Here is a 27,331-nt window from a genome sequence, read left to right on the forward strand (position 1 = left end):
ACTTCAAATGAAGGGTATGGAACTAGATACACTTGGTGGTTAAATCTTTTTTGGACATAACGCATTATAAATTGAACATTAACTGAGCACACATTCTCCTCCATTCTCAGGGGGACATGCCGCATATTAAGAGTATAAATACAGGCCACCGTAATGTTCTTCATTGATTGTTAAGGTGAGGGTATGTAAGGGATTATGGTCATTCGAGCAATGTTTAGGCCTCTTGCAAGACTCCAGGGAAGGCTGCTAATGTACCATGTTTTGCATCGTGTTTATGTACTAGCCCAGTGGCCCCAGTGCAATAAGCATCCTATTCATCAACGGCCAGCGGCGATTGCTTATTGGTGCTTCTTGACTTTTAAGCCGCGGTAATTAATCCGTGTTTATGTCGCGTCTTTGGCTAAAAGAAGAACTAAGCAACCTAGACCTTAAGTGTTACTGAGCCACAGCGGATTATGAAGAAGCTGTTTACGGTTGAATTCATACAGCTAGAATATTAATTTAAGTTGTAAACAACACGTGCACCAGCCTTCATATCTGAGGAAGGTCAAATTATTTTACGGGTGACATTTGAACATGCGCGTCATCAAGTCGATGGTTCAAACAGTTAATAAATGTCAGCTCTAATGAAATGTGTCATGTATTGATGGACTGAGGTGGAGGTTTCAGTGCAGTTAGTTATAAGTTTGTCCAGCAAATTTATTCTAAACACGTACATCGAAATTTTTACATGACATTGACTCTGGTTTGAGATGAAAATAGAGGTCACTTTTTCATTTGTTTTTAAGTTGACTGTGATTGAATGATACATATACTACTACTATATCGACAACTTTATCAAATGGAGTTCATCCATGTACTAATTCATATTTCCATGGCATAAAGTACTAATTCACCTGAGTTCCTTCAACAAATTGCCTCTTCTGTGACATTTTCTTTTACAATCGACAGGCAAACACATACACAGCACGCTTCTTGAATATGATTAATTACATTATTGTACTGACTGGAAACTATTGGAAAAATGTTTCACCTGCATTTTATTTTTGTAAATTTTATTCACAAAATTGGCACTTTCATGCAACTGGAATATTTCAATTGGAATGACTTCAACACACAGTGATAAATGCAACAATTTTATTGAAAAATTTCACAGCTATGTGCAATTCCCTTACGAAAAGTACATTTGGATGCTATGCAGACACCGGGCTCCCTTTTTTGTACACACAACTCAGGAATTTCATGGGAATCAAACAACTAATGTAAGCCGGAAAATTTGATCAAATTTGTCTGAAATTCCAATGAATGCTTTTGTTCTCTTTAGTTTTTTTTAAATATTTTTCCAACATAGCACTAAAAATATATATTGGGTGATGTATTTCTTGCTCCTAAAAAGAATGAGAAAGTAAATACAGTTAAGATACAAAAACAAATTTGAGTTGCTCCTATTTCATGAAGTGAAACAAAACACTCAACATGCACAAACGTCATTGCAATCCCCACGTCTTTACATCTGATGAATAAGCTATAACTATGTAATGCAGAATATATAATAAATATCGTTTTTAAAAATCCATACCATTGTAGGTTACAGATTAATGATAAATAATGTTTGCAGCCGGAAAATATGAATACTAGAATAGTTGCAGTGCACGGTTCTGTCATTGTTTCATTCAGGTTTGAACCCATCCCAAAAACACACTTGTAAAGGTAAAAATAAGTCGTGTACCTTAATGGTGCTGTGTGTGTGTGTGACTTGGGCAAGTCATTGTTTTTTCATTGTAAACACACACACAAAAAATAAAAATAAACTGACAAAGAGCAGTTGAATCTCTCCATTTGATCAATTAATGTAAAAACGATACTACGCCGTTTAAGTCGTGATAAAATACAACAAAGTTGACACCATATTGGCTGAATAAGACATTGTGACAATTTAGGAGTTGGGAAAATAGGAATGGTGACATTTAGATTGCTCTATTCTAGATCGGGCAAATGAATGTTTTATCTGGAACAATACTACAAACCTCATGAAATTGTAATACAAATTTCTGCAATTACGTTCCGTGTTATCAATTGTGTGTGGGCCAAGAGGAATTGATAAAAACTGGAACTTGCTGATAATGGGCAAGGAGATTGGCCAATGCCTAAAAATGATTCAAATAAATGAAAATGACTAGATTTTCTTGATTTTTTTTTTTTAATCTATTTTTTTTTTTGTCTCTCCAGTCACAATATGCTGAAGCTCCGTCAAAGCCAGGTCACATTTGAACATACAATTGAACAGACCTGTGTGAGAACATTGACTACAACATAGAAAGAACACAAGAAAAGGTAGGCTTGCGCTCTGTTAACATACTTACGAAAAAAAATGCACCCTTTTATGAATGCATTATTATCTTTTTAACACTGAACATAAATTACCTCTTATTTCCATGAAATAAATACCATAAATAATAAATACCCTTTTACCCTTGGATTATGCTAAGCCATTAAATAAGTCAAATATACAGTATTTTGATTTAATGTGAAGAGCTGAAATTACAAAATATATATTTATATAGATCCTTTTTCAAAGAGAATCCCAAGGTTTTTTTTTCTTTCCATAATTTATGTACATCGGAATGTGATTTACACTGATTTATACTTTTTTTTGTGAGAGTATTGATCCCGGCTTTTTTCCACACCCGTGTCTATAATATGTTTTATATTACACAACATTTACAAAGCTTTCATTGTGCCCTCTTTAACACAACACCATTCAAAGCAAAGAGAGGAAACGAACATTCGTGATTTTCAGCTAAAATGCACAGAGATGCTCAACTAAGGCTTACACAGCTGTTCTTAAGAAAAAAAACTTTGTTTTGTGTGATCTTTAGATGTGAGATTCACGAATATTCTTTCTGTATTTGCACTGACATCCACTTTGGAATGCTGATTAGTTACAAGGTTTTTCTTGTGATTTTTGTCAAGCAGTGAAGGACAAGCTCACATAGACATTATAAAGTATATTTTCTTGTCATTTCTTGCATACAGAAACTACATTATGGAAATGCTTGCTGGCTTTTAATACATGATGTTTCCACTGAGATATAAAGATAGTGATTTTCTTTTTCCCCCAAATTGTGTGTAATTAAACCCCGAATGATACCCAGTAGTAGCCACCAAAAGAAATGCATGTCTTTTTTTTCTGACCTTGAAAGGTGCATGCAATAAATATAAACACACTATGCCATGGTAACATATTTACAGTATCTGTACAGTTGTCCATGAATGTCGTCATAACTTTTGTCTCCACATATAAAAATGATAGACTGTTAGTTAGGGCCATCTCATCAGCCAAAATAAACCTCATGAATTAGGGATGAATCAGAATAGATTAGTTGGTTGTGGAGAAAGATTTTCCATTGGAGCAGCTGTGGAAAAATGAAGTATGCTACAGTACAGTCAAAGGAAGTGGAAAACATGTCAACTGTGGGACGTAGATGACTATACAGCACAATGGCTTGGGGCAGCATTATTCTGCTTAGTAGAATATGGGTTATAGAAAATGACAGGGGAAACAATAGGTGTTAAGAATTTGGCAGATGATTAAGTGATCCTGTCTTGAAACAAAATGATTGGCTTCATCGTTATGTTTTAACGACTTTGCTGTCAAAAAACGCAACATGTCAACCATGCAATGGTGAGCTTCATCTGCACTGACCTTGGCAATGGTTTCTCAGTACTACAATGTCTTTCAAACAAGAGTTTAGAAAAATCACAGGATTCTGAACTTACAAAATTGATTTGTTGCCCCATTTCAAATTTCATCAAATGCATATCCCTAATAACATATGCTAGAGTTTGACCTCTATAGTGGTACCTTACCCTATAATGTTGATTTTTCTTCTTTGATAGCGCTCACGTCATGAACACCACTGGCTTATGAAAATTTGGCTTGCACACAAAAGCCAAAAATTGACCTTGATACATTTCATAATCCAGACAACCTTGGTAGTCTAGATACTACTACTTTTAGTGGGGAAATAGAACCCCCCAAAATGGTCCACAAATAAGTAAAAAACAAAGGTGTTGGCACAGTGAACAGATGATCATGGAAAGGAATAGTTGAATCATTGTTTCTCGCTTATGTGTAATGCTACAGGATTCGCGACAGATCTGGTGCACGTAAACCAATGAATCCGATCCAATCATGAAGGAAAATAAGGGAAATGCTCAAATAAAAACAATGGCAGCATCGTCCCTCTTGACGAAATGTCCCATACAACTTAAAAGGAGCGCATGATAAGGCTTGTTGCGCACTCCTAGAGATAGAGATAGGAGACCCAGTAGACGAGGTTGAAGAGACCGAAAGCGGTGGGGAAGCCGATACGTGCGTAGGAGTCAATTTTGGCGACGCGAATGTGCAAGCGGCCGTGCCGCCACGCCCCCGAGCGGCAGTCCTCAAAGCAGCAGAAGAAACTCGTACAGTCTTTCCCGTCCAGACACTCGTAGCCGTATTCCTCATCGCGCTCCTGCATGTGCGTGGCGTTGTTCATCTGGATGGCTGTGGCCGAGCGTGGACGGATGTCCACCGTTGGTGTCTGCTTATGGACAGGAAGCCAAAAGTTAGTGCGTGGCAAGCGGCGTAGTTTCCGATGCCTTCTTGAGACCTATGGAGCTTTTGGTGGGGTGGGATATTTGAGCTGCCACTTTGTTTGCAAAAGGAAATTAGTATCTTCTGTGAATAATTAGGCATTTAATGCGAAGAACAAACTAAAACAGCAATAACCACCCCCTGTTGTTGCAAGAGACTGAGCCTACTCTAGTGACTATTAGTCAGTCTTTGGAGACATTGTATCAAATTACATTGTATGGGCAACCCTATTAGGGGGGAATATATTTTGGAATCCCCTTTGTTACTCTTTTTTCTGATGATAGAAACCACGCCTATGCCCTTCGATCAGCAATTACTTTTCTCAAAGTATTGCTAATACTACTCGAACCTGTGAGAAAATATGGTGGGACAAAAATGTCATGACTGTCTGTTGAGAGGGAGAAAATATTTAACAGTATTCAATATACTGTTTTAGTCCACTTTTTATCTCAACAGTCATGTCAACTCTTGAATGAATTAGGATTCTCACTGCAGGGCAGATTAAATGCTTCGCCAGCATTGGAAAAATGCTCGACCTTGTTGATAAACTGTTGTCAAATCTGTCTTTTAGAAGACTCGACGTGTCGAGCATATCAAAAAGTTCAATGACAATTTTGCATTGTGGCTTTTGTTGTTGTTGATGCTTTCTACTGATGAAACTAGGGGAAAACACTTAGAAAATAATGTTATCATAATTATCATTTCCAGAATATCGTAAAACACATTACTGATAACATTTTACTTCTGTTTACCTTATACAACAACGTAAGAATGATTGCTTGTCCATGGAACATATTTTCTATTTGCATGCGTCCCTAAACAAGCTTAGAATACTTCAACTTGACTCAACAGTTCATTCCCTACAGCCTCATTTAGCCCAACAATTGCGCACAACCCCAGTGTCCCTTTTGAAAATGACACATAACCCCCACACGGATAACATACGGGTTGCTTTCAGCACTTTCTATTTTTTGGGGGTCTGAAAGAACAGACAATATGTTGAGTTAATGAGGGGATTGAAGGGAGCAGGATATGTTTCAGTTCTCAAAGGGGATCTTTTTAAAAATGTTTTTACTGGAGGCAGCGCAATGAGTGGAAGCTTAAGCAGAAGGAGTCCCACTCACACCGGGCTGGGTTGGTGTTAGCAAACAAACAAACAAAACAAAACAAATAAATAAATAACAACGGAAACACAGTGGTCTTGGCAACTTTAACTGACTGAAGAGTAGACAACCTCACAGATTGCAAAGTACAATTATTTTTTATATGATCATTAAAAATAATACCTAGATTTCCACTGGTCTTGACAGAACTCTAAAGTATACTAATCATGAGAACTCCCATAAAAAGAGCAGACTTGCACACTATATGGACATAGTTTTTAGTAGACTAAAAACTAAACAACTGTCTGGTCTGCCCTTTGGTAAATAAAAATTTCCTGACTGTCTGTGGTCATTTTTTAATCTAGACGAGCATTTGCGAGGTCATGCTGGAACATGATTACGGATGAACGGGAATTAATAGCTTAAACTGACTAAAGCTATCTAATTTGAAATCTGCAAATCCAAAATGTGTGCAGAATAGGGAGAATTTTGTCATTTGGGCTGAGAGGGAAGGTCTGCCTTGAGTGGAAGAATTACAGTTAAAGTAAAATGGGTACCTTGTTTCAGTTTAGGAGCGGAAAATATGGATCTGTGCAGTAATGTGATCACTGTATCACACTGTCCTCGTGAAATGACCTAAGCCAAAGAAAAACGCTTTTTTTTTTTATCTCAATCTATGTTGACAATCTTCAACTTGTGAAAAAACACAGCCTGACACATAGCTTAGATGAAGAACTGCACTTATTTGTAAGGTATCCAGGCTCACCCGTTTCAATTAGGGACCTCAGGCATCCTCCGGTGAAATGTTGTAAACGTGTTTGACTGTTTCAACTTGGGAATAATTTGGTATCATACCAATAGAACTTGGGTAGGTGGTCAGATAAAGTCTTGAAGGATATATTTTTGCTCTTAGATACATTCTATTACCACTGTCCATATAGTGCATGTATTAACTTGGGTTGGTGCTTGTCCCCTTCTGCAATGGATGCCCTCTTGTGTCTTACCTGATATATTAAAACACATCTAATTAGACTCAAACAGTGGGGGTTGTCTATTTCAGTCTGTTAAGGCTCTGCTGACTCTGTAGGAAGTGTCAGGTTGAGAAGCCCAACAAACACAGAGGTAAAGTTTCACTGGCAGGAGGAGAGGTGTGGGGAAATAAGAGGGAAGCTTTGCAGCCGCGCACTGCGTTGAAAACGAGTGAAACAGGACAGAGGAAGCCAGAAGCAGTCCAAGCTGGGCCTTGGCGTATTGTTCCATTGAGTACAGGTTCAGTGGGATGCTCATTAAAATTATTATTATTTTTTTTAAGTGCTTAAGTTTGTCTGGCTGGCTGCCTCCGCACTGTGCACAGCAGAGAGTACCTTTTAAGGGTTTTTTTGTGAAACCTGTTCATCCAATGAGGATGTGTTAGATGCATAATAAAAATGCCGGTAAGATAAAGAGGGAACTGATGGATGCATATTTTCGCTGTGGAACAGACAGAAAAGCTATGTGCTCAAGGAGCCAAAAATGCAGCAGAAGCATGCAGTTAGACACAGGCAATATACCTTGGAGGAAAATAGCCGGAGTAGCTTTTGTCCAGACAGGAAACAAAGAATGTAAGGATTTGATTAACAGAATAAACATCAGCAAAAAGAAAACGCAACATCAATAACTAGAATTCAAAAGAAAAGATAAATGACAATATAATGCATGGAAATAACATATTTGGCACCAGTTACAATGGAAAAGAGATACTGTCGAGGGACGGACATAGTATGGCGACACATGAAGAAATGTTTGGTGGATCATACGTACTTATTTTCCGTGTTAAATTAAATGAGCGACCAGTGTCAGTGGTAATATCAACATGGCCCACTGGGATTTCTGGCTGACCAGATACTGTGCATTAGTACTGTCGTGTATTGCTCTGGTTGGCGAATAATTTAATGTATTACCAAAACATCGATCGCAAGAGCTGTAAATGGGCAATGAATGCCACCAAGAGTAAGTAAGTGTATGCAGGACATTAAGCCATTTAACAATTTGTATTTATTTCCTCACTATTCAGAACCAAATACTATTTGGTTGGCTTTTACTGACTCTTTAGCCAAGCTGCTGATCTCTTGATGAATTCGAGGCTAGGCTGAAGCCAGCGTCCTGACATGTGACATGGGTCTAAATTACAACTGTAACAGATGTGTGGGGGATTAGGTGATGGTCTGAGCTTAAGGCCTCACTCACTAAGTTGAGGTGACAGTGATCGCAAAGATGCTCCCTTAGGGATACTAAGCTATTTTTTTTCTTTTTTTCAATGGATTAACTTCAATGTAATACTTCTGGGGTATTGACAATGAGAATGTTAAACCTTAATCTACAGTGGGTATAAAATGTTGACAAAACCTTGATTAAATACCAGGTATAGAACAGTATAAGAATTTTTTTTAAAGTGTACAACTCAATCGGGCTGGAAAATTGAACAGTGTTGGTGTGTATGTATATGGCCTCTGACTGGGGACCTGTTCAGGGTCTGGAATGGGCTCCTGCACCTCTTGACACTGACCAGGTGTTGAAAATGGATGCATGGCGAGTTTCAAACACTAGCTTTGTTAGGTTGACTTTTGTAGTCAGCTACGTTCGTCAGTTTGTCACATTTGTGCAAAATTAACACTTATTTTTTTTCTTAAAACTCATTTAAAGATGTTTTTTTTTCGCATTGATTTATACAGCTCAATCATTAATGGTGGATAGTTGATTATGATTTATGTAATCTCAAATCTGGTATTGGAAAAGGAATACGTGGACTTTTTGTGTCAGTTGCATATAATGAACAAAAGGTACATTTACAGCAGTACCGGCCAACTTTGTTCTAAATTGATACAACATAGAGACTTAAACAGCTTTTTTTTTAAATTTACATGTATTTAGAAGCACACTCACCGGGTTTTTCTTCTTCCTGTCCTTTTTGGCACTCGGCTTTCTATTGCTGACAAAGTAGTGCAACGTGCCGTACTCTATTAGCGCAGCAAAGACGAAGATGAAGCACACGGACACAAATAGGTCCATGGCTGTCACATAGGACACTTTCGGAAGAGATTTCCTAGCTATGGTACTCAGCGTTGTCATGGTCAGCACGGTGGTGATACCTAGTAAGAAATACAGAAATAAATACAACAGGGTCGCTTTGAATTTTCTCATTCATTCAGATTATTTCATTGTCTGGTCATTGAATGGCAGCTGGGCTTTTCTTAGGATTTTGATGGGCAGACAGCTATTTATGCACCAAATTGACTTGTGTTGATGATGTGGCACTACCTCCTGAATACAAACAAATGCCACATTTATTTTCACAAAACAGGGATACTTTCATTGTCCGACTGTGCAAGTCTATATTTGGTGTGAATTGTCAGCATTGTGAATGAATTGGTTTATTTCTGGGTGGCATTGAAGGATTAAGAATTATGTCATCTGCTTTAATCCACTCTTTAACCACCTGGCTGCTTGCACTGCCCATAGTACGTATAATCTTTCAAAGAGAAAATGTGCTTATTCTTTTCTTAGTTTAATTTTAGCAGGGATTCAAAATCCTTTTTCAATACGCCGACAACTCAGAAAGCGATCTACTTTTAGAGATTGATGGTAGACAAAACAATGATGACAGCAAGAGAGAACAATAGGGGTGTGCAAACCAAGGGCTAATTGTAGCCCGCGGAACAGTATAAAAATATTATTGAATATGAGCCCACATATGGTTCTTAAATTCAGTCTACTTTCTATTACATTTCTCAGAGATAACGACTTTTTTAAATGCAATAATGATTTTATATATATCATGATATTTTGCTGCTGATAGCCCTTAAGTCTTTCACTGCCATAGATATCAGATCACATACATTTGAGGTCAAGATTTCCAGCCTTTCCGGATCCAAAAAGAAAGCTGACAAAGAGAAAGCTAGAAAAAAAATCATATTAATACCCAAGGTTGTCCAATGCAGGTGAAGGAAGTTCAAAACCCTGACATGTTTTGTACATATTTAAACTTTTGCTCTCGTTTTAGTTGTGTGTCTTTTTTTTGTGCTGCTGAAACTTGCATCAGCATTTATTATTATTATTATTATTATTATTGTGCTGATGCTGCATACTGCCATCTTTGATGCTGTACCGCATAATGACTGCATCATTAAGCCATGTGTGAAAACACGTGCATGGATTGGGTCTTTTAATCAAGATGAACTACATTTCTGAGTAGCGTGGATGTCTCGGTGGGAAAAGGAGGCGTAGGAAGGAAGATGAGAGGTTGCTTAGTCTGCTATTCAATATGAGGTGGGCTTGAGTCCATTTACAGATACTTTGAAGTTGTACTGCCAGCATTTAAAATGTATATATACAACAAGCTCACCTAAGGACGTCCTAGCTGGTACTGCATCCTTGTTGATCCAGAATGAGACCCAAGACAGGACAACAATAAGAGTGCATGGGATGTAGGTTTGGATGGTAAAGTAGCCCATTCTCCTGCTCAAGTCAAAGAAGACCGTCAGCACCACGTAGTCGCCTAGAAGAGAAATGCACAAATTGCCTCAGATTACAGTTTATACGTGGTAGAATTGTAGGCAACATCATTTGGGTATCGCTGAGATGGGATAGACGCACTATACTGCTCCTGAGATTTTTAGTATGAAATAAACTGGTTTATATAAATTTGGGGTGTTAGATTTAAATATACCACCCGTGAAGAACCCTCCACTTCATTTTTGACAGTGTATTATTGCAAAGGCTTCTCTCAACTTTATCTGACCTCCAAGCTGTCTGTATCTTTTGGGCTGTCTTAGTTAAATGGCGGCTCACTGTCGGACGCCAGCTGAGTCGCTTGTCTGCTAATTGATTAACATCAAACTGTTAACAGTGTCAAAAACCTCCACTGGCCTCGTGCTATGGCTTGTAACCTGCAGGGCAATAGCTTAGTCTGTCTCATTCAATTGTGTGAATGTGTGTCTAAGTGCGTATGTGTGTTGATAGGTTCAATGGCTGCCGGTGTTTCTGAAAGACCGGCTGCAACTGGGGTACGAACAGCTGGCTAATAATTTTGCTCATGAGAAAGGGCGCACCACAGTTTATTGCGAAACAGCCGGCATCTGTGTGTTTTCGCGCTCACGCTAATGAGCGACATAGAGAGAAAGACGAGACTGTCCGTGTTTATTATTTTGTTGTGAGCTGCGCCAGTGAGTTCTTGTAGCATCTGGACAGGGACCAAGTCTATGCGATCAATCCCAGCATGCACCACTGTTATCCAACTATTTAAAAGTGTCAGTGGATAAACAAATGCAATAGCCCTTATGTCAAGGCCATAGCTGTTCATTCCGCCATATGTGTTTTCTGCTGACGCAGGTTTCGGTATGGCATATGATTTGTCAGTGACAAAGGACTTGTGGGTCTGACAGAGCACTGTTTGAATTTTATTACCATGTAATTAGCAATAACCTTTAAATCAAGATTCTTTCCAAGTGGTTTATACCTATATTGTTACTTTGCCAGCAGCACAAATGCTCCTTTTAATACAAATGGTCTTCACAACACCCGTCAAACTAGGATCATATCGCCATATGCTGGTCTTCATCCATTCATCAGTTTCATTACAGGTCATAGCCCTTGCCTTGAGGACATTTTGTGGGGTGTTATTGACCTCTGCCCTCCACCATAGCAAACTGCTGTATCTGTATCAGCATGCCTGACATCAGGGAAAAATAATTTTATCTCCCTGAGCCTGTGTGGCAAAACATTTCGTTTTTCTAGATAGGTAGTGGGAAACAGTAGTGCTGAAAAACCAACAAGGACATAGACAGAATGAAACCTGGTAGGCCAATTCAGTATTATTGACCAGATTACAAGATAACAGTCACGTGACTATTATATCGTTATACTGCTGGCAGCTGGGTTGTAAATTGGTGTAGACATGGACCTGAGGCACATGCTGGCCATTCAGTGCAAGGCTGCTGACAGGCCATTCTTTCACCGCTTGTGGATATAAAAGGTGACAGCGTATGCTAATGTGTGGGTTTGACTGAAAGACAGGAAGCTTGTTAATGACCAGGGTTACACCATGGCTACTTGCCAGGGTCAATGGTACTTAGCAAGAATGCAAGCTCATCATTTCTTGTGACACGAACAGTGCTGTTCCACCGATGAACTGGTTATCATGTTGCTAGATTAGAGCCCTGCAGAGTGCTCTGGCTATTTATATGCCTGTCATTATTATACAAAAGTCTGCCATAAAACATGTACAGTAGTTCCATTTACTCTTGTCTGTTTTGTTTTAGTTTGAGCTCACCTTGTCTCAATATGGGTTCATCACTTATTTTTCGCACACTGAGCAAAAGCATGATTCAAAGCAGTTATATAAGCTAAAAAGCATATTCTTTAATTCAATGCTCAACCTCCTTTTCTCTCTTGATATCGCACCTCATCTCAATCCCATTTTCACTGTTAGTACAACATGCACTGACCTCATTTCTCACAATTACACAACAGAACATATTTTCATTTGTAATAGCTACTAAAAACATCCATGGATGAATAGGTAGAATGTAGGAAAGTTATGGAGGCCCAAATGTCACTTGAATCTTTGTCCTTATAAAAGACATGGCTCATTGCCTTGATTCTTCCAAGGCATTTTGTTGTAATATGCATTTTCATAAAGTCCAACAATTGCAGAGGCAAAGTATTAATAAAATATTGCCGAACAGAATCTGACACAGCTCTACAGATAAAATCCAAAGGCAGGTAAATCCTCTTAAACACAGTCTGACATTCACGGACTTTAAACTGAATTCCAATTTATTCTGCACAGAAATAAACACTAACACCCCTCTATTTTATCTGTGAAACTCATTTGCATATGCCAAGATAAAACATGTCACTGTCCATCAAAAGCTTTGGGAAGATAGCGTATAAGACCCTGTTATGGAGACGTGATTATTGCTTCGGCTAAAATGTATTGAGCACAATGACAGAAAAAAAAAACTGATTCTATAAACCTGAAATGTTCCATAAGCAAGTGGGGATTAGGAGAACATTAAAGCAGAGAATGAAATACATACAGTATTTAAAAATGTTGAAATCGACATGGAAGCAAAATATCTACGACATTGTAAGCCTGTTTTTGTTTTAGCAAATATCCTTGCTTCCCTGTACTCGATGACCTCTATCAAGCCCACCAGCATCTCTACTGAAAACAACATTAATACTTCCCATTCGCAAGTAAATTTTCATTTGGGAGGGAATGTATGTGTCCTAGTTTATCCATCTGAAGTGAACTGCAGTTCTGCCAGGGAAATGTAAACAGGAGCATAGGTGTGCAATTTTAGAAATCCATCTTTTCCAGCTCCAAACGGTACATGTGTATATCAATAAAATATTGCACAGGAGTTTGAGAAGATTGAGGCTTGAGCTGTGGCAGGCATGGCCATATTACTGGCTCGAAGGGAAATTGGGATTTTAAAAAGTCAAAAATCCAGAATGGACTGGAAATGTGCACACTGGAAATGATCATTATGCTGAAAGTCAAGCCCAAATATATATATATATATTTTTTGCCACTACCTATCATTGTTTAAAAACCACGAGAGCAAAACTGCAGGTTAGAAATAACACGATGCATCTATTTTGCAAAATAAACAACTCCCGAGAAGAGGACATATATCAAATAAATACTTTCCCCCCTACTTTCTGTGGATGTTAGAACAAGACATTCAGCTTCTACCATGCTCATGCATGAGGGCCAAAACATTCACTCTTTCAAATATCCATCCCACAAACCATTTCGCATACTTTCCAAGAACGAAGATTTTGGCCTACAAGAAACTACTCATGTTGTAAATCAGATTTACTATGAGATGAATACTGCAGCGGGCAACCACAGGTAGGGGGATGCGTATTGAGGCGATGGCGTGCAGGGTAAATTGGTATTTAACTTGACAAAAAGGAGGCTTCTTGCTGAGTCATAACATTTATCCTGCCCATCAGAAGTGTCGCACAGGGAGAGAGAGAGAGCGAAAGTAAGTGAGAGCTGGAGGTGGATGACTGGAGGAAGAGATTAAGAGTGAGTTGCTATAATAGGAGTAGCATCTTACTGTGGCTAATGGATTGTTTCGGCACTCTTTAACCTCCTTTCACTTAATAAACACTGGGTCGCCATCTGATTAAAGGGCTGCAGCACATAGTCACATTCATTTACTTATTTTATAGACTGCATTCCATTGCTAGGAAATCAACATCAGTGTGCCAGCTCATAATGTCTAATTTTTAAACTTTTTGATTGGTTACGAAGTTCTACCTTTTTGCTACTTCAGGGAAAGATTTTCTATCTACCCATTAAAAGCAATCTTGCCTCTAAAGTTATATTTTCCTTATGAATGAACATCCCAAATTAAACAAATGACCTCTCACTCACTTTTATCGAAATCGTTACTCCCAATTGCTGCCAAATGTTTTAACTGCATGTGTTTTTAAAGTGACTTAATTTGATACACATGGTCATTCTATAAGATGGCATGCATTTTCTTTCCATGAGGTTATTGTTTGCTTGTTTTCTCGAGCCTGTTCTTTTTAAGTGCAATGCACGCCCCCCAGATTTGCCCCATCAACAAATCATCTGTAAACGGCGCTCCGTAATCGGGCCAGGGCCACTGATGTGTCTTGGGGCTTTCTCCACTAGCTGAATCACACAGGCAGACAAACACAGGCAGCAGGGCTGCACGGCATGGCATTTGGAAGGTCAATCCAAGAATAGGTTCCCATAAATAACAATCAAACAAATAGGAGCAATAAAACATGCATAATTGTATGACACCGTAAACTCATCCACACACAAATGGGTAATTGTAGTAAGGCTACCTATGTGGATTTGGGATTTTCTTGACAAAGAGAAGCTACTGAACGAGACAATCAGTGAGGAAATTACAGAGCTAGCCTTTATGCTTGGATGGAAAAGCCTTCTGGACATCGAAGATGTTTTTTCCCAGCTAATTTGTGCTGGAACTAGGACTCACAGTCATGGTGAGATTTCTACATGGAGCAGACTAGTGGAATAATCATATAAGTGCAGTATTAATAACTTTATAAAATCCCTCCTGTCCTCACCATCTTATAGCGCGCTGTAGGCAGTAGCTTAGCAATCTTTGGACGTGGGATTGGCTTTTGCTTTCGTTTTACAAAACTTTAAACTCTGCTTTTGAAGAATAGAGCTATAATAGTGAAACTTTATGAATTTAGTTTTAACACTGTATTGGTAGGAATTTGGTTACTGTAGTAAAATATTTGGATATTAAATTCTGCAACTAACTGCACACATTATTAGGTTTTGTTATTTTGTGGTGTTCATTCTGCATGCTCTATCATTTTCACCTTGTTTTCCCTTATGAGCCAGAGATTGTGTGAGCAAGTGTGCGTTACAAAATGCAGGTATACGTTTGCAGGCAGTCTTGATGCAAAGTGACAAGTTGAGAGACCAAGCCTTAGGACAGGCTGAGAAAAGCAAGTGAGGAACACAATACAAACAGATGCCGCCTTTATTAGAAGCTACATCAAAAGCAGCAGATGGCATGTAGACCCACCCCAGCACCTATTTTATCATGAAATCTTATATATATTTTTTCTTTTTAAATCTTCCTTTGTTTTTAAGACCTAATCTGATTTCAGTCAGGTAGCTCTCACAATGAGACAGAATAACATCCTCTGGCTGAAGCCGGTTCAGCTGACAGCTTGTCTATGAGGATTAACGTTATTTCAAATTGCCTTACCTGAACCTTTTAAACACAGTGAAGGACCTGAATAGGAATAATCTTCAAACGCTGAACTTACCCTTGTATTAAACCCTCCCAGGAGCCCCTTCATCCACACCGAGATTTTTGTTCTGTCCATAAACAATTCATTTTATTATAAATTTGGAAGCATCTGCCAAGTGCATAGGGTGTACTTCGTGACCACAGTTGCTCTTAACAGACTGCTCGTTGAGCCAGATGTTGTGTCCGCCCAACTGGCAGCAGGTCAGAAACCCAAAGTGACTGCAAAATGAGACAAGAGGTCTCTCAACCGCAGTCAAGGTTCTCTGCGCTGACAACAGAGCAGATGGTGGTCTGGCTGTCGGCGGAAATAATAAACCAGATGAGAGAGGCGTGCTACGAAGTCTTCATTGCGTTTAAGCCACCTACACAGATTGCCTTTTCATTATATTACTTGGGAATGCTTTGATTAAAACTAGAACTTGGAATTGCATGATTATTTTTTTCCAAGCTCATAACTCTTGGATTAAGAATGCAATTGTGCATCAATTACAGAGGCCGTTCATGTCAACTAACCTTAGGTCACAAAATGAGCGTAGATATTTGGGAGAAGGTTCACTGAGAAAGTAATCTTACCAGAGACGGTCCTGACAATCTCTGAGGTGTTCCTCAGGCCTACGAAAGAAAACTGGTAAAGCCTCCAGGAGCGAATGTCTCCAACTTCCACTGAGCTCCTCTTCCACTTGTACACAATCTCTTCCCTGGGGTAGCCATCTGTGCGGGGAAAGACGAGGATGAGGGCAAGAAAGAAGCAAAGGATTAGCTAAGGCGCGTGAGAGCAGGACACACATTAAAAAAAACAACAACAACATGTCGTCTCTTTACACGAGCTCCATCTATAGATTCAATATAAAGCTAATGCACTTGTGATCTGACTTATCACTGGAAAATCTATTAAGTCCGCAAGAACACAACAGACAAAAAAGCTCATTACATAAGAGTCCTGTTTTGTCGTAATTTTCCCTTTGAATGTCATGATAATTACAATAACATTTATTGCCGTAACAATTTAATTATGATTTCTATCAGGAGTTATCTTCAGGCTCGTGGCATCAGTACAGCACATGGACTTTCCTCAATCTAAACTTAACTGAATAACATTGTGAGTTAAGTGCTCTCGGGAATGTCGTGATGCTGTGAGATGAGTGGATGTGCCGCCAGGAGGTCTCCTCCTAAGCTGGCAATAATGATTGATTCACAGTACTCTTAGAAACTACTAGTAGGAACTTATTACTTTTGCAGTTGTCAAATATGTTGACGTATTAAGCACATTTGTCTATACCACAGAAAGAAAAAAAATCAAGTTTTTGTCATCTTGCCTTATTTTTGTCAGGACTAGGCTAAAACTACTAGGTGACTTATTTCAAATATACACAGGCTCCATCCAATTCTATAGCACTCAACTCTGTTCTATAGGCATACACAGGTTTCTCTTTTCTTACTGCTTTTGGAGCTATTTACAAAGCATTTCCCCGGTACTCCTCTCCCTAAAGCCATAATGACCTCATTTGTATAACTTAATCCTTTTTTCTACTCTTCCTAAGTGTTCAGGAAACATCATGGAAATTAAGTCAGTGTTTTATTAATTTTTTAAAGTATTCCTAGTCATTTTACTGCTCGCCAACACAAGCATATGAAGGACAGATCATGATTTCAATTGGAATCATTTACAACTTTGCAACAAGATCAGCGAGTAGTCTAGTATTGCCTTACTTACAGCTTGAAAACTCCAGAGGACACGAGTGCTCATCCATAGGGAAGTTGTTTAGTTTCAGCTGGCATTCAGCATCAATCGTCAACCTGCAGCGACACAACAATAACTTGGTCTGTTGTGTGTATATACAAATTAGTGTTGTTTATGTAAATCAAATTATCTTCAGTGCAGCACACTCTTCCCTCTCACCACTCTTCACACTTGAGGGAATTTGAAGTCATTAAAGTCATTTAATTTATCTTTAATGAGGGAATGACCTTTAGTGGCTTTGCCCATCCGCGTAGATGCATTATCATGTATCATTGTCGCGTATAGCATAGCGGTCATCCTAATTAACTAGCCCTTGCATTACAACTTACTCCAAATTGATGAAGTAAAAAGTCGGTGTCCTGCATGGAAGAACTACAACTCTATTAAGGCCAACGGACTTTAGTTTCTTTATTTTTTTAAATGTATTGTGGTGTCAGTATAAAGCATCTGCTGCTTGTTTGAGAAAAGCAACAGTACAGTATGTTCGATCCACATCAAAAGTACAGATTATACTGTTTCTAGAGAACTCATCATAGTAAACCCTAACATCCTACCTGAGAGTATAGAGGATTCGCCCGTCATTCCAAATTCGAAGCATGCGATTGGGTGTTGTGATCCAGTGAGCGTCAGCCTTCTTTGAGTTACGGAAAAAAGTATCTGGGATCCAGATTTTTCCGACCATGTTGCTGTTGAGACGCAAAACCTTCATCGTGCTGTTGAATTTTAGCCTTCTGTCGTACCATGTCTGGGCAAAGAATATGTCGATGGTGTATTCCTGCCAAGAAGAAAACAATACTTAAAACACTTGTACATTGTAACTTGGGATTCCTGTTTTTAATCTGTCTGAAAACAATAATCAATCATACGCAAATCAAATATTTCATGACTTAGTTATTTAGACTGGTTGAGGCCTGAAGTAAAGTTCAAGAAATAAATTTACTTTAGTGCATAAATCTAATCATTACTTGTTAATTAAGTTAGTTAAATGTAGTTACTTTGCCAAGTGCAATATGTCTACAACATACCTGTCAACCTCTGCCGATAACTGCCCTTATAAATGATTATGATTCCCCTTACAAACCCCCAAAAAACCTTACAAACACCGTACGAGTCGTACGGTGTTTGTAAGGTTTTTTGGGGGTTTGTAAGGGGAATCATAATCATTTATAAGGGCAGTTATCGGCAGAGGTTGACGGGTATGTTACAATCATGATGGCCTCAATCATGTTATCAAAATTTTCCATGATGTGATAGTATACTGGGGACAATGATCAATATTTCAAGAACATTGTAATTAACTGAATGGGATAATTCCATTTGGAAGCTGTGTAAACAGCCCTTTCCCTAATCCTTGCCACGCTCATCCTTCGATAGTATTTGTCTTTGCCATGTTTCCATTAATTCCCATTATTCCCATAATTAAGAATCTGAAACTATGAGCGTGCGTTGATGTGTACTCCTGTGCCATCTGTCTATCTGCCACACTTCACGGTATCTACAAAGCTCCCACATTTGTTATGTTACAGTGTGAACAAAAACCTGCGGCAAATTACATATGAATGTGAGGCAATCCATCAACCTTTTGTGTCAGCTCAGTGCCCTCACACACAGTTAGATTCCCTGGTGTGAACAAAAATGGCAAGTTCTAGCACAGTCTATCCAAATCTATATCTCACTGACTTTAACCATTCAGTGTTTTTCCTAAATGTGAACAGCAGGATATCTACAGTGCATTTTGAGTTTGTTGCAGACCACCTGAAATAGCAACTCATAAGACTTGGGGCGTAATTTAAAAAAAACAACTTTCACCAATTAATGGAAATGACTCTAAAATGATGCTGGATTCAATGCTAGTGGGATGTATTTTCAATGTATGACCCCAGTAGTTCCATTACTTTGTAGAGCTTTGAAAAATCTTTACTGTTCAACAACTTTCTGAGGCCCTGGAAAACTATTTAACATTTGCATAATGTTTCTAACTGTTTTTTATGACTACACATATCCTGTTATAGTCACTCAAGCTATATGCTGACTTTTCATATACTAAGCCCCCACTCCCAAAAAAATGTATTAATGATCGGCAACTTTCTGAAAACAGAAGTACCCAATGCAAGTATGTTATTTTATAATCCGTAACAGCAGTCTGTATACTGTAAAGGAGGTGTTATAAATTGTCTTTTAGTGAGACACACTTAGGGTCATCCAGTAACAGCTATTTCAGCCACTGATTGACACCAAAGCAGTGTTGGTGTGCAACATAAAGATTAGAGTAAAACCTAGGAAAGCCATCAGCTGTGAAGTTAAGGTGAGCCGGACCAACATGTTGACTAACTGCCAGCTGCATTGAGACTAAAATCACCCCATCATTATTACATTTTGTCCTTTCAAAGTGGAGGCAGGTCAAACTCATTTAGCTATTGATATACTTCCTAAACGGGAGATTAGGCAGTTCAATCACAGTAGACACATTAAGAGCACATTCTGAGTTACTTACCATATTGATGGCATTCACTGGGCCAATGCTGTTGACAAACATGTCAGTGTGTATCACTGTGGGTTTAACTGAAAGAGGAAGCAAAATGATTGATCATGAGAAATTAGACTTTGTAGCGTACTGAAATTGTGTTTCAGTACACTGTATTTACTGTACAAGAGCACATTTTTTAAATAATTACCTAGCTAACTTGACAGTGTAAAAAATGCAACACTTAATTATATTATTTAATATAGTCCTCTACATACAAGTGTATCTCAAATTGTCAGTATTCCTGAACACTGTTACCTTATGTTCAGCCAAGTGAGACACATGGACACAAACAGCCAGTCGATTTGTAAGCACGTCAGACATGACAAACCAAGACACGTAGTGTCAAATTGATGTCCATATTGCATCACCTGATGTGAGTCAGCATTGCCATATGTTGCTATCGAATTTGTACGAGCGGCTAAACCTGACATCTAAGAAGCTTCAGGTTGAGACATCAACTGCCTTCTAGGACAACATGTAGGATATACTGAGTGTTGAGGGTTTGCATCTATTTTTTATTTCACTCACGGGCATCCCGGGCCATAGCAAGTGCATCACATGACACGCTAGTGCGAAACATTATGCATGATCACGAACACTAGGGGCCCTATTTTCATACACCAGCTATTTTGGTAATTCCCATTTCAAAAAAGCTTTTTAGGGTTGTATTCAGTTTTTACAATCACAATTATGATAAAATGTATCCATTTAATCGGTTGTTTAGACACACAAATATGCTTTACATTACAAAGCAAAGAAATACGAATCTTCTGTAAACCTAACAAAGCTGTAAAAAAAAGAAAAAAAAGAAAAAGGACAACATACTTCCAAGGAAGACTGCTCCAATTAGGGGTTAAAATTGAATTCACCCTATCATGACGCATGTATGTTTGTTTGAGAAAATCTTTGCTTAGTCCAACATGGCTGGTTAAGTGATTAGCGGGTTGGTGGTTCATTTGACTGTATAGCAGGCTAATTATACCTCCTTCTCCCCCTCTGTGGAATTTTGAGAGAAAAATATGTGAGAGGGAGATCAAAAAGCTTTTGAAGACGCTTGGTTATGCTGGCCACAAAGCAAATCATGCGTAGCGTATGTGTCGCTGAGGGCCGAAGCAACCACTCAAAGCAGGACGTGCTCTTCATTTTAAAGCACAGAAACCTTGAAAGTCTCAAGAATTAAGATTAATGACACTTCTTGAAACCTATCATACTCAAGAGTGTATCAAACAAATCTTTCAGGGTAGTGTACATAATAAAAACAGCCAGGTGAACATTTTCTATGGCAAAGTTATTAGGATGCTGACTGAAGCCATTTAAAGAATGAAAGCAACATGGTGCACTTGTGGAAGGACAAATCTACAGTTTGTCAATCAAGGGTGTTAAACGTACAACCCATGGCCCAAGAATGTATGGATGTATTTCTAGGAAGTCTAAGTTTGTTTTGATTGATTGATCATTGATATATAAAAGTGATCTGCTTGTGCAGCTATTTTTTAGAACATGCCTCCAAGGATTCGTAAAGGCCAGTGTAGTCAATACTCTGACCCATTTAGATAACAAGCTTAAATATGTGCACGAAAAGTCCGGTCATGGGTAAAAACAGTAAAAAAAAAAGAAGAAATTAGCTCCTACCTCCGATGTCAGGCCTCAGTTTGTTGTCATATCCGTCTAGTAAACCATTGAGGATGTGTGTGACATCACTCTCGAACACCTTTGGGGTTAGCACCCATGTCTTGTTAGTTACCTCGTCATCGTCATCCGTTTGAAAGGAGCTGTAATGAGGAGAAAAATATTTGTCATATCAAAAAGATGCTTTGAAGGCTTCCTGACAAACAGTTTATTTCAGTGAATGAAAAGGTAATCTCATCTCAGAAGTCCTTGTATGGACAGGTATGATGTAAAAATAACTTGAATGCACGCAAACAACAAATAGTTGTGGTACAAAACAAAGTATCTGGTTATATTAAAGGGAAAAAAATCATACACAGATAAAAAATTATAATTTTAGTATAGTGCAGAGGTGTTATACCTCCAGAAGCTGTACACAAAGACAATCTTCTACAAGCTCTGAGCTTCCTTTTAGCAAGGCTTTGGGGGCAGTGAGAAGAAGGAAGGCCCCGGCATAAAATCAAGTATGGATGGAGAAAGAGATCTGATAGGATTCTCATGTTCACAGGCTGAGAGCCAGGAATAACAGTTTGACCTGCACTTTTCCTGGGATTGCCTTAAGAGCAATCATGTCCCATCCATTTCCACTTGGACAACTGGGCCAAGACATTAAATCTTAATTATATTACAAAGGTGCCCACTCTTGAAAATGTTTAGCCCACTTGAATAGACGAATGGTCAAGCAGCCTAGGTTAGGATTTATACGTGCATACTAGGGTAGAAATAAATAAAAACATGATCTTGGCCACTTGCAAAACATTCGCAATCCATTTTAGAATAATTAGTAAAAGAAATAACAGTGGAAAAGTTTTTAAGTGTAGTTTAATGTAGTCTCTTAGTAGGATATTTAGTCAAACTTAGTTTGTTTATGTAATGTAATGGACTGAATGTGTCATTTTAAAGTATAATTTTCTGATTCTTGCTTGGTAATTCATAGATGCATATTTTACTCAGGTTTATTTTTTCAATAACATATTCATGAAAACATTCTCAGCATCCCATACTTAAATGAATGTTATGAAAAGTCCGGGAAAATGCACGCATATGTAAACCTCTGAAGAATGACAAACTACTAAACTCATATTTGTACAAATTTAGTGGTGCATGTTTTCAAACAGTGTTAATCCAGTTCAAAATTGTGCCAAATAAAGTGGTGCAGCTCCAAGTTTAGAGATTCCACTGTATGTTTTCATGGAAAAGCTCCAAATGTACACAAGTACATCAAACGAGTGCCATGTGTTCTGCACCACAAGTAGATCTGTGGTCTTGCCTGCTAATTGAGTACCTGAAGATCCGCTGAGATACCGGAGCCAAAGTTTGTTTTTCCTGCATATGCATGCACATGTTTTTCTTGTTCAAAGCATTCCATGCATCTCATCCTTTGCATTCTACAATTTAATCTGCAAAGTGCTAATCTCATATAAAATGTAATGTTTAGCACCAGTAAAAGTATTAAATCATATATAATGATCACATAATCTGCTTATTCCATTAGCAACCCATTTATGCGGTCCTCACTGTGATATAAAAGGAAGCATTTGCATGTTTCATTGGCAACAAGGCCAATAAATGGACCAAACTCAAATGAACCTTTGTGCTTATCATTGCTCAACATGAAATTAGTTCTACGCTCACGTAACAAAACAACCCCCGCTTTGAACGTCACGTTGTGACCACAACCCTCCTACACAATGGCATTAGTCACTTTTTAGTGACGATCAAAAATCACAATCCTAATCTAATGTGACTTTGCAAAAACCAAAATCAACTTGTGTGAATGTGCACAAGTAGACGACGAGATCCTTTCAAGTGTGTCAGTGCTAATATATTTTGATCTGACCTCTGGCTGAGAAAGCCAAGCTATTATTGGATTTAACTGAAACCAGGTCACGTGAAATTAACTGACCCTTATTTAGGTATGTCTGGATCCAAAGCAAGAGCATAAAAAATGCTATGTTGCTAGTGTGACGTTGAAGTCACAAACTGCACTGGAACAAACATTTCCAAAAACATAGCCCATTAACATTCTCCATTACTCTGATTTTTAACATTTATTTTATTTAGATTACATATCACCGAGACAGAACTAAGAGTGGCAGGGACAGCAGATACTGACATAAGTGAGAAAACAAAGCGTGTGACATGCAATCGCCTCATCTTGTCTCACTTTGACTTTATCGCCATGCCAACTGGGGTGAGCACACGCCGGTCATCATTGCCACAGCCACCTCTGACCCTCAGACCTGAAATGACTCTGACCTCAATAACTTGGTGATGAATGCAACAGATTCGCTAAAATAGAAGTAAAATTGGCTGCCCTCCCCCTATTTTTTTTCTTATTGTCTAATGCTAAACATGGAGAAGCCGGCACCCACATTGTGAGGGGGGAAAAAGACATGCAATTATCATTATGAAGGCACCCTGTTCAAAATTGTGCGTCTTGACACGGGGTTTCAAATGATGACTATAGAGATGGTTTCCTATTCCTATTGTATTGTAATTCCTGAAAGAAACCCATGATCTACTTGATATAGAAAGCTTTTATCAAAATAGCACAATTCACCAGGATTTTTCAATGTTTTGTAATACCACCAAAAAGGGAAACACTTATTGCCAAGGGGAACGTTAAGTGACATAAAAAAAAAAGTTTTGCAAATTTGTAAACATTCTAATTTCATTATTATGAGATTATGGTGGTAATATTTCTGGTTGAGAAATACAACCACTCACACACTGATTTAAAGTCTACATTGTATATGTTCAGGGTGCTACAACATTTTTTCCAGTTTCCCTTGGTTCCAAAACAGCCATACATAATTATTCTAATGCCAACAAATCTGAGGTATCGGTGGCATTTTAAACACATTTTCATGGATAATCACATCGCTCTGTATGGTGGAAAATTTACAAAACAATCTCGCATTACCACGTGAGGCCTTGAATTTTCGTATGGTCAGTATTCCAAAATTGTACTGTGACCACATTGTTTTGAAACAATTCTTCCTGAGGCATGTCCATTGTGTAGTTTCATGTTGAGTGATGCATTTAGAAATCAGAGCACATAGTAACTGCCAATGAGTCACAAAGTAGTATGCACTATTACTGAAAGCAGGCCCGAGGCCTTGAGAAAGTTGTCTTATGTAAGTTTCTTCCGCAGTAAATCCCAGATTCAGTTTTTCAACGCTACTAATGACAAAAACACATATGTCGTCTTATTAGATAACAGCGGTTAATCACACTAATTAACTGGGACAATCACTAGACATAATGACTGCCCCAGAAAATGTACCTAGCTATTCATTGTCTTCTATTGCAGAAAATTTGATTATTCCATTATTATATCCTGGGATGCACAGTTACCTTCAACACGGTTACATCAGCAAAATACAACTGCAAATTAGTCCGAAGCCAAAATAGTGTTTCAGTATCCAGATGTTAATGACAAATAACACCTAGATGACAGGTTAGGCTGAAAACAAGTATTGATGGTGAAATGGGAGGGTTGTTAGATAGCATGTAATGATAGCATTTCAGTGCCATTAATGACAACAGAATCCATTTGAACTCAGAAGGGCTTAGATCAAATAACGAGCAAATGGATGGACGTACTCCTCCGTCAATGGCATTGAACCAATCAGCTACTTGGATTGCATTCAGCCATCATTGGGAAAATACTGCACTATTTATGTATACAAAACTCTATTTGAATCGTCATAAAGTACACTGCAGTAAATTGTGTCATTAGTTATGAGGAATGTAATTACTGTCATCATGATTCATAACTATGAAAACATTGAGTATTACTCATTGCAAAAGCCCAATCTTTGCTAAAGCTTGTGTACAGTCTGAGTAGTGCCTAATTATGTGACCTGAGAATATGCCTCCATTTTTTTTTTTCTTCTCCCCATCCTGATCCTCATCTCTCTTCAGTACCAAACGCACGCCCCACAATCCGGTACAACATTGTTCATTACAACGATGATCATAAATGTTCTAGTGATATTAAAGCGTCCAATTCAGCCATAAGATGCCACAATATGCGCATATGTGCGGTGCCTTTAGACTTCTCCTGTAACCGTCTGCCATTTTGAAATTGAAAGACTTTTATTGCAAAGAACATCCTCAGTCTTTTCCCTCCTTTAGCTGTCATCACGCAATTCTGTATACACGCAAGAGTCGTGAGGCTTTTTGACTTATAAATACACTTGATCCTTACAAACGGCTTAGCGCAGACTATAGTATGTACCATCACTTTAGCTCGCCTGTGCTATTTTAACAGCCTCGAATCATGAAAAAAACGACCCTAAAATATGATGACGCTCGTGGTGGTCTCATCTCATTCTTTGCGCGTTTAAATCTACACCGATTCGCACATACGTCAAACATTTTGGACGGTGCGTGGGTACATTACGATGACGTTAAAATAAGCACATAGGAAAATCACGATGTGACATTTGGCTAAATTTAGTGTAGCATCGTCGGCTAACTGAGGCTAACGCTAGCTTACAGTAAGAGTAACAGTATCGGGGGCGAAGTCCCTTACCTGGTGGGGAGGTTGACGGCGATGAAGAGCCAGAGGAAGAGTTTACAGGTGAGGGAAGAAGGCTTCCTCATGGCGGAGCTTTTAACGGCTAAATTTGATGAAGCCGTTGTCATCCTCACCATCTTTTCCCTCTCCTCGCCTGGTGCAGATGCCAGTCTTGTTTAGTGGCTTCCCAGCCCACGATGCATCACGCAGTGTTTTTTTCTTCTTCCACACGAGAAGCCCCGCTAAGCAAGAGATCGTCCAAAACAAACAAGTCAAAATGATTTTAAAATACCCTACCCGAAGCAAATGTATAAATCTCCCCCCTGCGTTGCGATAGAGTCGACCGGGGCCCTTGAATTCGACACCGAGTGGGATGCAAAAGCAGTCTCGGTGTGAATGCAGATTGAGAAGAAGGCTGCGGGGCTGGGAAGAGGAGCCGAGGCACGTTGCTGCAGCGGGGATCAACACACGCGTGTTTTCATTTCACACACACACACAATCGCTCCAAAGCACTAGTCGCCTCCTAAAACAAATGATAATATAATAAAGAAATTCTCATATAAACGTCTGGTCATGTATTATTCCCCCTCAATTCCAATTGTACAAGTATGACAAACCTGCAGCCCTTGGACAAAATGTGGTCCTGATGATAATTTAATTTGGACCGCATCAAAACTTCCAAAAGACACAATCGTGTATCCCAATAGTTCTTTTGTACAGCTGTTGTGTATAGCTATTTGTGTGGGAATCGAAAAACTATTCTCAGAACCATGGACAGTTCATATGACGCCCCATTCATTCACGTCAGAACCATGGAGAGTTCTCCCTCTCTCTCTTTTTAAACTTGTGTAATGCTTCCCTTATGTTAGTTTGGTCACGTTTCCGAAGACATGCATGTAAGGTTAATTGACTACTAAATTGCTAATTGGGTCATTGCTTGATCATTTTATTGTTTCATACGTGTCCATTTCTTTCTGTTCTGTGAGAAAGGGAGTAAGATAGACACAGATGAGCGAGAGAAATAGACAGACAGACAGAATAGATAATGAGCCAAAAGTGACTGACAGAGCAAAGGAGAAACACAGACGAGCGAGAGAAACACATGTGGGACAAGAACTAGAAGAGAATGAGACACGATTGGGAAAGAAAATGCTTCTTATTGGTGATCCTGTAGACCACAAGTGTCAAAGTGGCGGCCCGGGGGCCAAATCTGGCCCGCCACATCATTTTGTGTGGCCTGGGAAAGTAAATCATGAGTGCAGACTTTCTGTTTTAGGATCAAATTAAAATGGAGTATAGATGTA

The 27,331-nt window shown here is 38.7% G+C and overlaps 2 protein-coding genes across 6 annotated transcripts in view; one reads left to right on the forward strand and one right to left on the reverse strand.

Annotated features, from left to right (window-relative positions):
- gabrb2b (gamma-aminobutyric acid type A receptor subunit beta2b) overlaps positions 1-27,331 on the forward strand; it is a 225,016-nt gene that overhangs the window by 90,051 nt on the left and 107,634 nt on the right. For 2 of the 3 annotated variants that reach the window (XM_077591974.1, XM_077591976.1), the window contains exon 3: positions 2,230-2,334. The exons of the other annotated variant lie outside the window; for it this stretch is intronic. The gene's annotated coding sequence lies outside the window, so the exon portion shown is untranslated. The remainder of the gene's footprint in view (positions 1-2,229; positions 2,335-27,331) is intronic. 3 annotated transcript variants of the gene reach the window in all.
- On the reverse strand, positions 1,124-26,810 carry gabrg2 (gamma-aminobutyric acid type A receptor subunit gamma2). 3 transcript variants are annotated; one of them, XM_077591978.1, is made up of 11 exons: positions 26,645-26,810; positions 26,043-26,550; positions 21,464-21,603; positions 19,799-19,866; positions 17,859-18,079; positions 17,278-17,360; positions 16,137-16,274; positions 10,124-10,276; positions 8,665-8,870; positions 7,293-7,316; positions 1,124-4,586 (listed from the first exon to the last, which is right to left on the reverse strand). In XM_077591978.1, exons 2-11 carry the CDS (start codon positions 26,162-26,164, stop codon positions 4,308-4,310), a joined length of 1,434 nt encoding a protein of 477 aa, XP_077448104.1. In that variant the 5' UTR covers positions 26,165-26,550; positions 26,645-26,810; the 3' UTR covers positions 1,124-4,307. The 3 variants fall into 3 exon arrangements, with proteins under 3 accessions (XP_077448104.1, XP_077448103.1, XP_077448105.1); XM_077591977.1 differs by having other exon boundaries at positions 1,124-4,589; XM_077591979.1 differs by lacking the exon at positions 7,293-7,316.

This window comes from Stigmatopora argus, chromosome 22 (genome assembly GCF_051989625.1).
Source record: "Stigmatopora argus isolate UIUO_Sarg chromosome 22, RoL_Sarg_1.0, whole genome shotgun sequence".
Lineage (NCBI taxonomy): Eukaryota > Metazoa > Chordata > Actinopteri > Syngnathiformes > Syngnathidae > Stigmatopora > Stigmatopora argus.